The 16,519-nt window shown below is 41.6% G+C and overlaps 1 protein-coding gene across 1 annotated transcript in view; it reads left to right on the forward strand.

The window, feature by feature from the left end:
* Window positions 1–16,519, forward strand: part of eys (eyes shut homolog) — a 433,237-nt gene that overhangs the window by 401,495 nt on the left and 15,223 nt on the right. The window contains exons 41-43 of the mRNA XM_036583442.1: window positions 5,000–5,182; window positions 9,676–9,842; window positions 12,087–12,231. Coding sequence (XP_036439335.1) covers window positions 5,000–5,182; window positions 9,676–9,842; window positions 12,087–12,231 — 495 coding nt within the window. The remainder of the gene's footprint in view (window positions 1–4,999; window positions 5,183–9,675; window positions 9,843–12,086; window positions 12,232–16,519) is intronic.

Consider the following 16,519-nt stretch of genomic DNA (forward strand, 5'->3'; position numbering starts at 1 on the left):
ATCAACGGTTTGTTGTCACACGTCACTCGTCCAGAAGGCCTGGTGTCGTGGTGTGGGGTGCAGTTTCGTACGATGCCAGATCACCTTTGGTCTTCAGTACAGGCACTTTGACAGCCCAGCATTATGTTAATGAGGCCCTGCAACCAGTGGCCCCACCATTCCACACTCTGGTGTGCTGTTCCAACATCAACACTCCACCCCCACCGCAAAATCTGCAGGAACTGCATGAGAATATTCAAGCTGCATGGGACGGATTATCGTAGGACACCATTGGGAACCTCCATGCCGAGATGTCTGGCATGTTGCGTTGGCAAACATGGCGGCCTGACCCCAAACTGAGAGACGCTACTTCTGCAGGTGTAGCTCGAAAAATATCGTCCATATCAGCCTCCAAAGTTCAGTCTTAGAAGTTGGTTGCTTTTCATGTCTCACAATCCAAGCAATCTAGTGTTGAGTAGCTGTATCTCTAGAGCTGTGCTCTGTCTGTCTGTCTGTCTGTCTATCTATCTATCTATCTGTATTAATCTACTGTACCATCTTTTTTAGACCTGGGTTTGTGTATAAAAATACTGTGTGGGAATAAAAATGCATATGAACGCATTACTTCATCAGGCTCTGACCGTAAGAGAGACCAGGAGTGGAATTTAAAATATGCCTTATTATCATGCAAACTAATTTAAAAGGTACATTTTAATCTCTGACTTTTTTTCAATCAAATAATTGAGTTTATTCCAGTAATTGCGGCTGCCCTAATGTACGTATATGCGAGTGGTTTGGGTTTGTCATTATCTGCCTGTCATTCAGCCTCTGCTTTACCTAGTTTACATATCGCGTGAGTGACACGGCTGTACCATGAAACAGTCCGGGCCCAAATCAATTCCACAGTGAGTAATAGTCGCTCTATAATCTGCTCAGACCAAACAGATACTGTCAAAGGAGAGATGGGGAGGCAGAGCCTTATCTGCAGAACGCTGAACAGTCCAGAAATAGACTCCTTCCTCAAAACATGCTGAAGTGAGCTTGGGGAAAGGGCTTGAATTCAGGGTCCTGTTAGTGTTTAGATGGGGACATGCTTGAATGCGGGTCAAAAACGTATGGAAAGAGGAGCTACAAAATGGAAAAGGTCACCGGCGCTTTCTGCAGGAGCACATAATGTACCCTGTCGTGCTGCGTTGTGTGACTCATCTTCGTGCAGAAACATAAACACACATAAAACTGCCTCCACCTCGTATGAAAACTGTTGTGGGTTGCCTCTTCGGCACCTTCTCGACTAAACAGGCTTGCTGATGTACTTCGTGAGTCTCCTTCGACACATAAAAGCAGGCGAATTCTCACGTTTGCCATCCTGGCGTTGGTTTCTTTTGATGCTGATTGCTGATGGTGCACGAGCCGGTCTCAGAGCTTTCCCCAGCCGCTCCGTTTGTGTGCTTTAAATCAGGCCACGGTTATGACACCACCGTCTCCAGCCCTTAAAGGGGCAGCACTTGTGTTTTATTCTTCAGAAAGAAAGCTGTGCCTGTTAAAAGGAACCACCCTCCATCTTTGAATTTATATCCGCAGGTTTCCGTGACAGTTCGGGCTCTTAGCTGACGTGACATTTTTATACACAGATCAGGAGATTTGCGAAGGCGTTCTGATTTATTCTGGGGTGCGACTGAAGAACCTGTGGCGTCTGAAGTTCGCTGGAGCTACAGTACTGTGCAGAAGTCAGAGACCACCCCTTGATTATTTAACTTCCTGTAGGAATCTACTAGTTCTACAAAGTTAGATTGGTTTATAATATTCTATTAATTAATAATAATAATAATAATAATTTTTATTTATATAGCACTTTTCATGCCGGTGGCAGCTCAAAGTGCTTGACAGATAGGTGATAAAACAGATATACAAGTCATTAGTATTTAATTAATTAGGGGTCAGTGATGGCCCATGCCTTTTCTGACAGTATTGTGTAAAAGTCAGAGACCACCCTTTATTTATTTCCTGTCAAAATGGCCATTAAGTACAAGTGCCTTTTTCATGACATTAGATACAAGATATATTTAGGGGAATAATATTGTGATGTATATTATCACACATATAGGAAAATGTTACAGTAAAAATGACTCGAGGTCACTCTTGCTGATTCTTACAAGGTTAGATTGGTTTATAACATCATATTAATTAGAAGTTTGCAGCCTATGCCTTTTTGACCGTATGGTGCAAACGTAAGAGACAATCACACTACAAGTTATTCATTTTTGAGATGTTGCTGAGGAGATTAGATGCAAGATACTCCACTTGCAAAGAAGGAAAAAGTTAATACAAATGAAATAATTAAATTAATAAAAAAAAAAACAGGAGTTTCTGAAACTGGAGTCCAAAAACTGATTAAAAGCTACAGAGAAAATGAGACTCCTAACAACCACCTGGAAGACCTGGTAGACACCAAAACTGCATGCACACCTTTGTCTGAAACCAGATATGCATGTTTATGTGGTTTCTGACACTATATGACTCATTTTTACGTATTAAAATGGACAAACGTACATTGAATGGCTAGATAGTAGTGACCATTTTGAAGTGACCACTCTTAACAACTATACACAATTTGAGGCAAGTGTGTGGTAACTAAGGCCAGAGTGCTACAGTGCTAAACTAGTGGCTATGAGCTACCACTCATTGTCAGCTACAGTTAGCTGTGTAGCTCCAGTGCAAAGCTAAAGAAGCAAATGTGGAACAGCAGACCTGCCTATACGGCTTGGCTGGTCCACTGTATTTAGGGTAAGGTCAAAAATTGCAAACGCTAGTGCATATTTGGGGGGCGGGGCTTGCCCCTCCCACTTTTCAAAATTGGGCAGGATCATAAAATTTGAGATGTATTGCTAAAATATTTATAATAACATAAAGATCAGACTAAGAAATGACACTTTAATAAGCAATGACATTGTAATTGTCATCAAAATTCTACTAAATATGTATGATATTAATAATAGTGTTTATTTTTGTGTTTTACTGACATTTAAAGCCTGATATATCAATGTGATAAGTGTAATTGTTGGCATACTTTGTTTACTCAGCTTTACGTTCGTATTGCTGTATGTACGGTCTTGAAAGAGATGATTCTTCAAGGGTTCTTTAGTACAGAAAATGGTAAATAGAACCATGAACACTCAAAGGACCCTAGGCATGGTCAAGTGGTTCTTCAGATACCACCAGATAGCACCAAAAAGGGGTCTGCTGTTGTTACAATGACAAGCCTATAACAATAGTACAACCATTTTTGGTACAGCACAGTTTCCATCAATCTGAAGAACTATTTCACCATGCGAAGAACAGTTTGACCACACAATGGGTTCTTTGAGTGTTCTCGATTCTATATAGAACCATTTTCTTCACCATAGAACTCCTGAAGAGCCATCTCTTTTAAGACCCCTGACTTGTAAAACCAATTTGGACTCGTGATTGCAAACATTTCCCTGAACTGTCTGAACTGTCGCTTTAATGGGCTTGTTTGTACCGGAATGGCTTCATTCCTCCTTCTGTCCCGTTTCTTTTTTTTGAGCCGCGAGTCCTGAGCTCACCTGGAGTCATTAAGTTAGTATGCGTTCTCATTAAGGCCTCGTTTCGGGCAGAAAGAAAGCACAAATGAGCAGATGTGTGTGTGTCTGTGTGTGTGTGTGTTTGTGTGAGAGACCACTGGGGTTTTAACGATGGCAGCCCCTCACCCGCCCCTCCGCTTAGTGGTGTCCTGGCCCTTCATTAGGCACCGTGCAAATACACAGAGACGAGGTTGTATGTGCACAATTTCAAAAAGCATCAATATTTCAGAAGGGAAGCAGAACAGCAGCACAGACTGAGAGAGAGAGAGAGAGAGAGAGAGAGACACACACAACACTCTCCGCACTGTATTTAGCCAGAGCCTCAGGGGTGCGGGGGTTGGGGGGGGGGTTAGACGGAGAGAAAACACTCGTTATTTGGGAAGATGCACAGAGCCTCAGCCGGTAGAAAAAAAGTGCTGGAAGGAAAAACACCAGGGCCAAAGCAGACACTCCAAACGAGGCGATTTTCTCACGAAGGCGATAAAAAAAGTCCACTGACGTGTTGAACATAATCTCTTGATGAGGCGTTCAAGGGATGAACTGGATCATTTAGATGGATTATACATTTCTGGCTGTTTTTTTTCTCCGAGCATGTTATTTTTTTATGCCAGATTAGAGCAGATTGACTTCAGTCCTGTCCAGATTGAGTTTAGTGTCTCTCTCTCAGTGACCAAAAGCAGGCCGGCTGTAAAGGAGAAGAACACAAACGAGGCTAGAAAAGCATAACAGTCTTTAGCCAGCAGTCACCCCCCCCCCGACAGTGGATAAAAACACGACTGAGATGTTAGGTAAGCGCAGTGCGTGAATCAATAGCACCATCTGGTGGATCCTTTGGGGGCTGAACCTTCTGGATCTTGTTGAACCTTGATGAAGATTTCATATAAGTGCTGGGCTGTATATCAGCACCGGTATGATGGTGTTACACTGCAGTATAGATTATTGATAGGTGAGTAAAATCTGGGTTAACTGCAGTGAATGGCATGTTTTGAGTCTTGTAGTTTGTTTGGAAAGAATGGCTCAAAATACATAATAAACTAAAAAAATCGCTGAGAAAACCTCGTATCTCCAAAATGGTAACTTTACAGGAGAAGGGAAAAACCTGCTTTACTTTTAATGTAAGTCAATGGAACCAGACGTTTTTTACCAAGTGATTTTGGGTCGTTTCTTTGGTGTTATCATCATGAAATTTACATACAATGTAAAGAGCAACAGGCATTTTTAAATTACATCAAAAACTGAAAAATGTCAAAAATGGAGAGGTTTTGTTCTGACAGCAGCGACAAACCCAGTAGACGTTATTGAGTCGCTGCATATTCACTGGTGCTGCTTTGTAATCATGTCAAGAACTCTTTGTCTTATTTTACATTTGCTTACACAGAAAAGTATCTGACTGTGTTATTGATTTGCTCCCTCCACAGCCATCAACATCACCCGGCCCAGGTTCAGCGGGCTGGACGAGTTTGGGTACACGTCCTACATGGCGTACCCGCCCATCCCCAGCATGAGCTCCTTCTGCGAGTTCAAGCTGAAGCTGACGTTTGCTAGTAACATCTCTGCCCTGAAGGACAACCTAATTCTCTTTTCTGGACAGAAGGGACAAGGTGAGAGGAGATGAGGGTTAGACCACACGCAGAGGGTGAGGACAGGGCTATTACAGCCACTGAAAGGACCTACGCTTTTTGACATGTTCTGAAATCATTTTCTTTTTAAAATGTTTTCAACCAGTAAGCAGCGTTGAGATTTAACAGAGTACAAGTATTGGGAATATATACAATTAGGTATCTGTATTTAGCCAAAGTTACATTTTTAAAGGCAGTGTTAAAAGTTTAGGAGAGGATTTTTAAAAGTTAAACACTAAATTAAACAAATATATACCAACTTTAATAGAAAACCTCAGTGCTTGTTTACTATTTTAAAATCAGTGCTTATGATACTGTCAAATCATTGTTTAGGCAGAACCTGCTCAACATACCAAGGAAGATGCTTTGATGAACATCAAGCTTGTTCCCAAAATATTAGCGGATAGCTGTTTTATGTTTGCAGACGGGCAGGATGCTGGCCCTAAGCCAGAGTGGACTGTCCAGACAGTGACCGATAATGTTTACTGGGAAAACTACTTGAGTACAAGAAAAAAAAGGAAAACTACAGCGAACCTTGGCTCAGCCAATACAAATTATACAAGTACATTCCTCTCTCAAAGAAAGGTGGACTCTAAAATTGGTGTATTTGTTATTTACTTGAAAAGTTACAGCTGAAGTCAAATATTTCTTGAAAAATTTCAAAGAAAACCAAACTATGCTCAAAGTTTTGATTGTGAAAACATAAAAGAAGTGCTCTTCTTTTCATTTCCAGATGCACTTGCTCCTCTCTCCTCCAAAACTAAAGTCGCCCGTTGATACGAAGCCTCGCTGCCTCCGCTCTCGTTAATTAGGCCAATCCGGATCCGGGAGACGAGGTGGGGCTCGGAAAGGCGTCCGTCGGCTCGTCCCCAATTTCTCCTGAGGTCACCGGTGGCGACTGCTGAGTGACATGTCAGCGCTCGCGGGCCATTTAATCAAAAGACAGACAGGCGAAAAAGAGCGCGAGAGGGCCGTGAATCTTCCGTAGTTCAGCGAGCCTCTCCTGGGATTACAGTTTAGGGTGATTCATCGAGGGAAAGGCAGAAGAAGACAGCGGTATGAATAATGAAGCAATTGTCAGGGGAACCAGCGCGGTACAGTAGAGGACAGATTTACCAAAAAGTAAAGAGAGAGAGAGAGAGAGGGAGAGAGAGATGGGACGGCAGCCGTTCACCTGATAATTGGCCTGATAAATTGACACGTTCGTTGCGTCAGTTTGGTGCAGTGTTAACACTTCAGACATGAAAGGGTGCTCTGATGTTTTGCAAATCCTTTACAAGTCCTGTGGGGTTTGGCAAAATTTTGGCTGCCCCGGTCACCTGGTCAAATGACGCTCTGTTGATTATCTAAGTAAAACCAAAGCCTTGGATTCACTATGCAACTTCTAAAGTCTTAACAGATTATGAAGACTGGGTATCTCACACTGTCCGACTGGTTTTTTCAGATTGTTATGGCCAACTGAAATATTGACGTTTAGGGATCACACACTACTCAACTTTTAAGCTGTTGGTGAACTCACGGAACTGTCACGAACTCTCCCGTTACTAGGAGACACAAATAAACAAACGTGGAGCTGCTGCTGCTGTTTTCTCTGCCGTTTGTGCTGAAGCAGTAAAGAAGCAGCAGGTAAACATGTTTGAGTGAGGATAATAGATTTAAAATGTGATTAGTTTGGTATTTTTAGAGTTTTAAATGTACATAAATGTACAACGACTCAAACTAAACAGACTCCACAAACAGCCAGTGAAACCTGAGAGCAAGAAAGAAGAAAATACAGCAAGTAAACAAAGAAAAATGATGGGAAGTCTCTCACGTGTGGAGTGAGTTTAAGGCACGATCGAGTTTATGTAGATTTAAAACTCTAAAAATACCAAACTGACCACATTTTAAACCATAATCCTCACTTGAACATGTTTACCTGCTGCTTCTTTACTGTTTCAGCACAAACGGCAGAGAAACCAGCAGCAGCAGCAGCTCATGTTTGTTTATTTGCGTCTCCTAGTAACGGGAGAACGTGTGAGTTCACGAGAGTTCGGTTGAGCAGCAGCTTAAAAGTTGAGTAGCGTGTGATCCCTGATCGTTTAGTGTTGATCCCCAGTATTTCAGTCGCCCTGGTCTGCAGAAACCAGTCAGATAGTGTGAGACGCCCAGTCTGTCATGTAGTGAACCCAAAGCTTTACACTAGATTTCGCTCACAGTCGTGTTAAAAAAATCACGTCTGATCAACTACGACTGGTCTGAAACACGATCGAGAGGCCAAAAATCTGAGTCTGCGCCCCTCAAACACGACTCGACTGTCTCTCCAACTGTCGACTCCGACTGACCCAAAAACGGCAGACTAGAGCCGACCAGCTCAGACTCGGCCAGACTGAGAATCGGGGTCGTGAAGTGTAACCCTGGCTGAAGTTAACACGTCCTCTACACACTTCTGCACATTCTAAAACACATACTAACTGAATTTGACACACTGCAAAAAAGAAATCATAATACATGGCCTGTGCAAAAGTAAGAGCACATTTTTAACATTTTATATTTTCCAATTCTTCAAACTCAGCAAACGTAGTAAAAGTGTCAAAATGCTGTTGAAAGTGTTTAAACTTATTTTCATCCATTTGAAAGCTTTCAGGCCCAATTAAGACATGTAAATAATACATTAAGCTTTGTTAAAGCTGCTTTACCCCATTGTGCTCTGTCCCAAGCCTCCCTCGTAGAGCCGACACAAACTGATATTATTCACAGCTGGTGGCAGTCAGAAGTTAACCGAGCAGTGTGAATGTCTAGTGTGGAACTATTTTAAAGTAAAAAATGACAACAGGCAGTTGTAATATCTGCAGTGCCAGTGTCTCGACTGTGATTTAGCTGGCTGCCTTTCGTCAAAACACATTAAACTGGGCTCCCGAGTGGTGCAGCCATCCACACGGTGGCCCTGTTGATGGGAAATTGCGGTTTCTCCCCAGCGATGCCACCTTCCTCTGATTATACGCACTCAACGCTAAGAGTAACAGTGTGTTCAAAGCAGAGAGAAGTGCAGCCTGACTTACAGCATATTAGAGCGATCATGAAACACTGATGTAGCATATTAATGACACATGAAATGGTTATTTCCTAAAACACAAAGTGTAAAAGTTCAGATAGAGAACTGAGAGTTTTGAACTGATGGTTGGTCACATTGGGCCCATTTGAGTTTCAGGTCGGGCTCTTGTTTGTTTTCCAATGAGTCATTTTATTTTTTTGTTCATTTGTCGATCAACTTAATCACTTAGTAATAAAGCAAAGCGCTGTAAACACATATCTGTGATGATTTAGCAGTAGCAGCCGTGACTGGTCCAGGTGGGTCGGGTCTCGAGGTCGCCGGTGTGGGTGGATTCGGGCTTTAATTTCATTCTTGTGCAAACCTCTAATGCACATTCTAATTCTAAAAATTAAGCGATTTTACTTCAGAGTTTTAACGTTATTGGCATAAATGGGATTAACTGTGGTTTTACTAACTTTAGTGTAGCTAAGTGTCAACTGTTTGGCTGACTTGTCTACAAAACACAAATAATGATAACAAATAATTCTAAATTTCTGCATTAACAAAATTGTCTAGTGTGGTTTGGTGTGAAATGGTTCGGATTTCTTTACAGTGGTGGTGATAGGAACCAGGGGTCGCCATGACTACAACACAGATATAGACATTTTATTTACTATCCAGAACCCCCAGTGAACCTACACGAGTCTTCTGAGTTTATATGGAATGTTGATGATGGAAAATAGTGGCAAATCTGAAATAATAAGTTTTCTTTGGGGACTATTTTGCCTCACAGCGCCCTGCATGTATCCCTCCACCATGAATGGAGTTTAAGTTCTCTAAACTATCATAAAACAGTGTCTCAGTCATCAGGCAGTGAATTCATAACCATTTCATGTAGGAACTTTCTGTGAGGGAGCTTTTAGAGGTGGACGTCTGGTTCCTATCACCACCACTGTGAACAGTTCTGACTCGGTACGTTTCTCTACACACTTAAAAAAGGATCTTCAAGTGTTCTTTAGTAAAATGGTTCTAAAAAGATCCATGAACATTCAGAAAATCCTTTGCCATGAAATGGTTCTTCAGATAAGTGGAGAATGTGTTGTATATGGTTTTATATAGAAATGAGTTCTATATAACACCAAAAAAAAAGCTTCTTCTATTGTTACCATGTCAGGCTTGTATACAATAGAAGACCCTTTTTGGTGCTATGTAGAGTTTTTTTAGTAAAGGAAATGGTTCTATATGGAACCATGAACATTCAACAAACTTTCATGGTTCATATAGAAATATTTTCTTTACTGAAGCGTAAGGAACACCAAACCACTCTGAATGTTTACATCTCAATTACCTAATTATGGAGGAAGTTTTATTTAGAAAAATAGCTCGAATTCCCTTTTAAATGTTCTAGATTGGGAAGAAAACTAGATTGGAACAACTCTAACTGTGCTGTCCTGCCCCAAAGGTGTCAGTGGAGACGACTTCTTTGCCCTGGGCGTGAGGAATGGACGAATCTTCCATAAGTACAACCTCGGCTCTGGGGTGGCTACTATCGTCAGTGACCGGCTGAGCTGGAGGATGAAAATACACACCGTCCAGTTCGGACGGTATCTCAGGAACGGGTGGCTGAAGGTGCTTCTACCTTTTCTCAGTTACAGGCAACATACATGCATGCATGTGCTCTCCTCTCCTCTGTGCACTTCCACCGCAACAGCTTGTAGCCCTTTGTTACACTGCTGTTTCAAGTCATCTGAGCCATTGGAGAAGGACAAAACATTGGGCCTCATTCACCAGTATCTTCCTAAGTGTGTTCCTAAATCTGTTCTTGAGGAAGGTCCTAAGAAAAAGTCTCCGTCAGATTCATGTCGTGTTCTTAAAGCGCAGAACTGTTCTCACCTCTGTGCTCTTGAGTGTGTAGATTCTGTTCTTACCTGAAAACAAATCCCACCTAAGAGAACATCGGTGAGAATCTTCCTAAAAACTGCGTGTTTTAAGAAAATAGTTCTTCTTAAGAACGGTTGGTGAATGAGGCCCAATGTTTACATCTCTTGTTTTTGTCATTTTTTGACTTATATAAATCTAATATAAATCAATGTAAATCAAATGTAACACATTATGTAAATATCTGTGTAATTAATTGTGGAATGTAAGGAAACATACTCAAAGGTATTTGCTTAAAAAATCAGCATTGGATAGTTTAGATTTGACCAATATTTCAAACATATATTTGATGTATTTAATGAACTTCAGAAGAGCAGAATGTTGAGGTTTAATTGGGCTATTTCGCTACAGAAATTAGTTTTTTATTTGTCCATAATACTAATCCAGGCAAATAAAGTACATGAAAAATATCAGATTACGGCATCGGCCCAAAAACTCCCTATCGGTGAATCCCTACCTGTAAAGGTTTAGAGGATTTAAGATGTACAATGCTGTTTTATTCATTTAAACCTGGTAATAAACATCAGAAAATTTAGCAGCTTGAAAATGTTAACACAAAGAAAAGTTAAGACAATTAAAATGATGAAGAAATATTAACATTTCTGCTCTATTTCTGGGTCACTATTCAAATTGCAGCGAGTTTGTGAAATTGACCATGTTAAGGCCTTCATACTAAAAGGTCAGATAATTTTCAGATGCCTCTCAGGTGGATTTGATCTGCTGATCAGAGACTTTTATAAAACGTGGAGTTCATGCATCTTGAGTGCACGCTAACCACGTTTACATGCAGCCTGATAATCCGTTAATAATCCAACTCAGTGGGAATAGAATGCGTCCCTGTAAACACCTCAATCAGAATACTCTAGTCAGATTGAGGCCATTCAGAATACAGTATTCTATTCTATAGAAGAATAATATCAGTGTAAACGCCTGTATCTGATTACATTCCCTATCGGAAAGTCTAAGTCCGTTCTGATCGTGTTCGTCACGTCACAGTGAAAGTTTATACCGTTCAACATGGCGGAGCAGAAACTGGTCTGCAGAGGAGACGAAGTTTATGCTCTGATCTTTAAAAGACGGCGGTGGGACGGACGTCCAGCTTATGTGTCTCAGAACACGACGTCTTCCTCTCGGCCTTCTTTAATAAGGACATGTGAAGGACGTTTTGCTGAGTCTGACATCATTTTAAAGCAGTTAAAAACACAAGCACTGCTCACTGCTGCTCATCTCACTCTGACTGGACTCACGTGATGCTGGTTGACATGGTAACGTCTACACTGAGTGGTTCTCTACGAATGCATATAAGTTTGGCTCAGATTACTTAGTAGTAAGTACTGTAGTGTGAATGTAAACGGAGATTTTCATCAGATTAGTGAGTAGAGTGAAAATAAACACCTCAGTCTGAATCTATAATCAGAATGAATTCAGTCAGACTGGAGAAAATAAATGCTGAAATTCATGTAAACATTCACAGCTTCTCCTTTTCACTCAGATTATTATGCTGCTAATGTCATTATTAATGAAAAGCTTTCATTAAATTAGAACGTAATGCAAAATAGAAGCATTTTACCAGTGCTGCCAGACCTTTGGCCCCTCTGTATGCTCAGAACTGAAAAGTTTTTGAGGACCCCCGCCAAGCGAAAACATGGCCTTGACGGCCTTTTGTGAAGTGCTCTCTGATTTCTTTCCGTCAGCTCGTTCAAACACAATGCCAGACTTAGGTGTTTGAAACCAGCGCTGTTGATTTGGCGCGGTAACCCTTACAGCGCAGAGCTGCTGCTGTTTTCTCTCATACACGATTTTTTGTGTGCTTGTCAAAAACAGGTCAAGGTAGTTTGAGCGAGTGGTATTGACCCCAGCCGGGAAACAGATTGACATCCAAAGTCACTCTTGCTGTTTAATGGATAACTTATTACCATAATCGTGCGTACTCAGGTGGACGGGCAAAGGAACAAGACTGGCTCGACCCCGGGCCATCTGGCGGGCTTGAACACCTTCAGTCAACTGTACGTGGGCGGCTACAGCGAACACACCCCAGAGATGCTGCCTGTGGGCTCCAGATTCAAGAGCAGCTTTCAAGGTAAGACAATAAGCCGGCCAGCTTCGTGCCAGTTATGTTAATTATGATAATGAACGTCCTGACGTTTGTTTATTGAATATCGAGTATGTGCAACACGGCATAATCTTTAACGACATTTTACACCAGTGAAGCTTACTTGCTTCAGCGGCGCCATGAGCTCCATTTCAGTTTCACAATGCAGCTCAGGGGGCGAATCCAATTTGCAATAGTTAAATAAAATCTGCATAGAGATTTTACGAGCGCGCGTCAGTCAGCGCTTTTGCATTCACAGTTACTCTCCTTAATTGGCCCAATGGAGTGGAACCCACGTCTCTCGTATTTACCCAGAGAATCTCCTCTCCTTTTCTGAATTTAGGAAGAGGGGCTTTTATCAGAGATGAATTATGGAAAGCTAGTAAAATAAGGTTTTAAGAGGGTGAGCTGTTGAGGAGAAACAGTTGCTTAAATAATGGCTCCATCCACCTTATTCCAGTCACATAAGCCATCATTACAGTGTGTCTGAGTGACCCTAACCGCATTATGTGGTCCAGGTGCAACACATCACTCCAGCTTAACGCACCAAAGCAGCCGCAGTAATAACTATTACATGTCTAATGGCTAATACATATCATTGTTTTGTTTTGTTTTCTGTAGCAGTCAAGCCTCACTTACAGCGGTCATTCATTATTTACTGTGAAATATTGCAGCATGTAAAAGCCCGAGCAGTCATCGCATTACAATCACTTGTGTTTGCCGGTGGTACATTAATTTGGTCCCACTTTATATTAAGTGTCTCTAATAAATGAACAACATATGCAACAACAATGTAACTACTAATGATTTAGTTACTGTTATAGATGGATTACAGCAGTACACCTTATGTAATTACACAAGTGTATGAACTTCAGTTTTGCCTCATGTAATTACACAAGTGTATCTTAATAGCTGTAACAGTCTGTTTTCTCCCATGTAATTACATAAGGGTAGTAACACAAGTGTAATTACATCTGTAATAAGACTGGAACAGCATTTTCTTTTAGAAAATTTTTCCAGCAGTAAAAGGAAGTTTGTAATAACTTACATTAAGACATTACTTACACTGTATCTGCCTGTGCAGAAGATAAACATGTATAATTACATTAAGCAAAGCTGAAATTGATACACGTGTAATTACATAGGCTGTGCACCACCTGTAACATTGCCTAAATCATCAGTAGTTACAATGTTGTTCCATGTGGTATTCATGTGTAATTACAGTTATTAGAGACACTTAATATAAAGTGGGACCATGAATTTTAGTATAATGTCATGCATGTGGCACAACTAGGTAACCAGACAGCTTCATTCGGACATTTCCGGTGGCTTCACAGGTCTGTCCTGAAACGCTGAGAACCAGCAGTGGTGAACTGTGACTTTAAGAGTTCTTTAATTTGAGCCATAAATAGCAAAACTTGGTTAAAAAAATTGGGAAAACAGTACCTATGCAATAATGGCTAGCACCCCTGTGGGATATTAGTAGTTTATTAGCACTAAGCTGACTTATCCTTGTAGCAGTTTCATAGTGACATAGTGATCTAAAGCTGCTGCCACCGTTTTCCATTTCTAACAGCCCACACATCAGGCTACCATTCGTGTTCACGGTCAGTGACGTATCTAGAACTTACAGACTGCCTAGAGTGATGGATTTCTCACAAAAGTGGTCTCGACTATTCTAAATAAAAAAAATTATCTATTGATTCATTTGTCGCTTCCTAATTATGCAAATAGTTAATCTAATGCATTGACTTCTCTTTAGCTCCTGAAGTCCTAACCAATAGGAGAGCGTGCTTAGCTGTATCTACCTAGATACCAAAGAGAAAAACAAAAACAATTTTTTGTTTGTCGTTTGAGGAATCTAAAACTTTTCTTTACATCAAAAACTTTAATAATGAAACGAGCAGTACTGTAATACCGGCATAGTTAAAAAATAAATAATTCTGTTGAACAATTTTACAAAAAATTATAGACATGCGCTTTTAATTCCCAGACGTTTTCTCTGGGAATTTTCCCCGAAAGCCTAGAAGGGCCTGCAGGCTCCCGTCTGAGAACTAGGGATGTCCTGATCTGAAAGATGAGTATACATTAATGGATTGATGTTGGCTGTATTAACCCTCATCAAATTGTGATTCTTTGTTAGGGCTGTTTTAGCATGTTGCAGTATTTTTATTCCACTGTAGAGGATAAAGGTTTGCACAGGTATGAAATTGATGCCCCAAACCGACCCGTACGCACCATTTTAAAACCAAACCCAACCAGGCCCAACTGGTACTGCTAAATCTGAAACTCACACCTGTCCCAAACCAGCAAGTAGAGAATTATTGCAGACATGGTCGTTCCGTACTTTGCTTTCTTAATAAGCGCCGCCGAAAATTTAATGCAGGGAATATACACATCTGTCATATACACTAACAGTATTTATTATCAGTATATTTTTATTGAATTTTTGCTCCTGCCAGAGAACAGCATACACCCACTGCTGAACGCATCTGGAGAAACTTGAGGGTAAAAATATGCTGTGACCTCAACCAAACACATCCCTTTCATCCCCCATGTTTTCATTCAGGGGCACGTTCACCCACTCCTCAAACTCTGTCTGATTTCCAAATGCTCCTGACAAGAAAATGTATAAAAGTGCACAAAATCTGCTACATAAAAAATGATTAGAAAACAAACCCAACCCAGTCCCAAGCCTGAGCTGACCCCGATCCCATTGTTGTATCTGAAAAATTGGCCAATGCAGACACCCTAGGCAATTGCCTGCTCCGTCTATAGCTGGCGCCAACCCTGCCACCTCTACTAGAGGTCTAATACCTGACCCAGGTCAGGTGCTAGGCCTCTTGTAGTGAAGGTAGGGTCATCACTTGGCACTAGGTAACCAACTGACTGTATTCTCTAAACAGCTGGAGCTAGTTGAGCCAATTGGTTACCTAATAGAGCCAAATGCCGACGCTGCCGCCTCTACTAGAGGTCCCAACCCAGGTCAGGTACTAGGCCTAAACAATTGCCTCTTCCTTCTATAGCTGGCGCCAACCCTGCCACCTCTACCAGAGGTCTCATCCCTGACCCATCTCAGATACTCGGCTTCTGGTAGAGGACGCAGGATCATCACCTGGCACTAAGTAAACAACCGATTGCTCAGTAAACAGCTGGTGCTAGGAGAGCCGATGGGTTACCTAATAGAGCCAAATGCTGACGCTGCCACCTACTTAAGGTCTCGTACCTGACCCACTATAGATGCAACTGCTGTGGATGGAACAGGCAAATGCCTCTATATCATGACTGTACATCAAGGGCGTTCGTGTCAACCTGTTTTTCAGTAATCTACACTAAAACAATTTGAGATCTAAGAGCTCCCCCTTGTGGAGAAACATCAGCATGCTAAACATGTCCGAGTGAGTTACAGGCCAACTTACTCACCCAGAGTAAAATCTTGCCTTGGCCTCCTGTAGGCTGGAGCACATTTACAGAAGCACTTTAATTGTCTGCAGTGTGGAACTATTTTAACGTATAAAATGAAAACGGCCCCAAAGCTACTTGTAATATCTGCAGTGCCAGAATTTTGGTTGCGGCTAAGCTTGGTGACTTTCCCCAACGATTATCTGCATGTAAAATCTGAGCGTGTGGCTGTTACACCCTGAATAATAATTTCGAAGTGAAGAGAAATCCAGGTTGCCAGGTTTCTTTGGAATGGGCTATTTTTCTCTGCATAACTTTGTCTACCTCTGAATTGTAATAACCCTACTAAGAACCTTTTTCCCCCTGCTATCCAGAAACAATGCTCAGGCCTGTAATACGACTCCCCGGGCCGTCCCCCACGCCCCTAATTGCGATAGCTACCGGTAACTGCACAGCTAATGCGCTCCACAGGCGGTTATCAGCATCTCCGGTCCCCATGGAGCTTTGTCAACAAACACAACGCCATTAGAAAGCAACACTTTCTCAATGCAGTGTGATCACGTGTTGAGATGTTTATGTTACCACATCACGGGGGGGGGGTTAGCACATACAATTACCAGCCTTAGCTGCAGCAGACTGCGACCCGCAGGCAGTGGGGGCAAAAAGTAGCCTGTTTAAGTGGAATACTGAAAGCTCATTTGTGGAAATGACTGTCACTGCTGCAGCTTCAGTTACACTGGAGGCTGTTCATTTGATTGTGGAGTACTGCACACCTATCGCTTCTCTCTTAGTCTTCTGTTAAGTGGCCAGTCGTTGGTTATGTTGTAAGCACCAATCAGGCATAACATTATGACCACCTCCTTGTTTCTATACC

Source organism: Colossoma macropomum, unplaced genomic scaffold, assembly GCF_904425465.1.
Source record: "Colossoma macropomum unplaced genomic scaffold, Colossoma_macropomum, whole genome shotgun sequence".
NCBI lineage: Eukaryota > Metazoa > Chordata > Actinopteri > Characiformes > Serrasalmidae > Colossoma > Colossoma macropomum.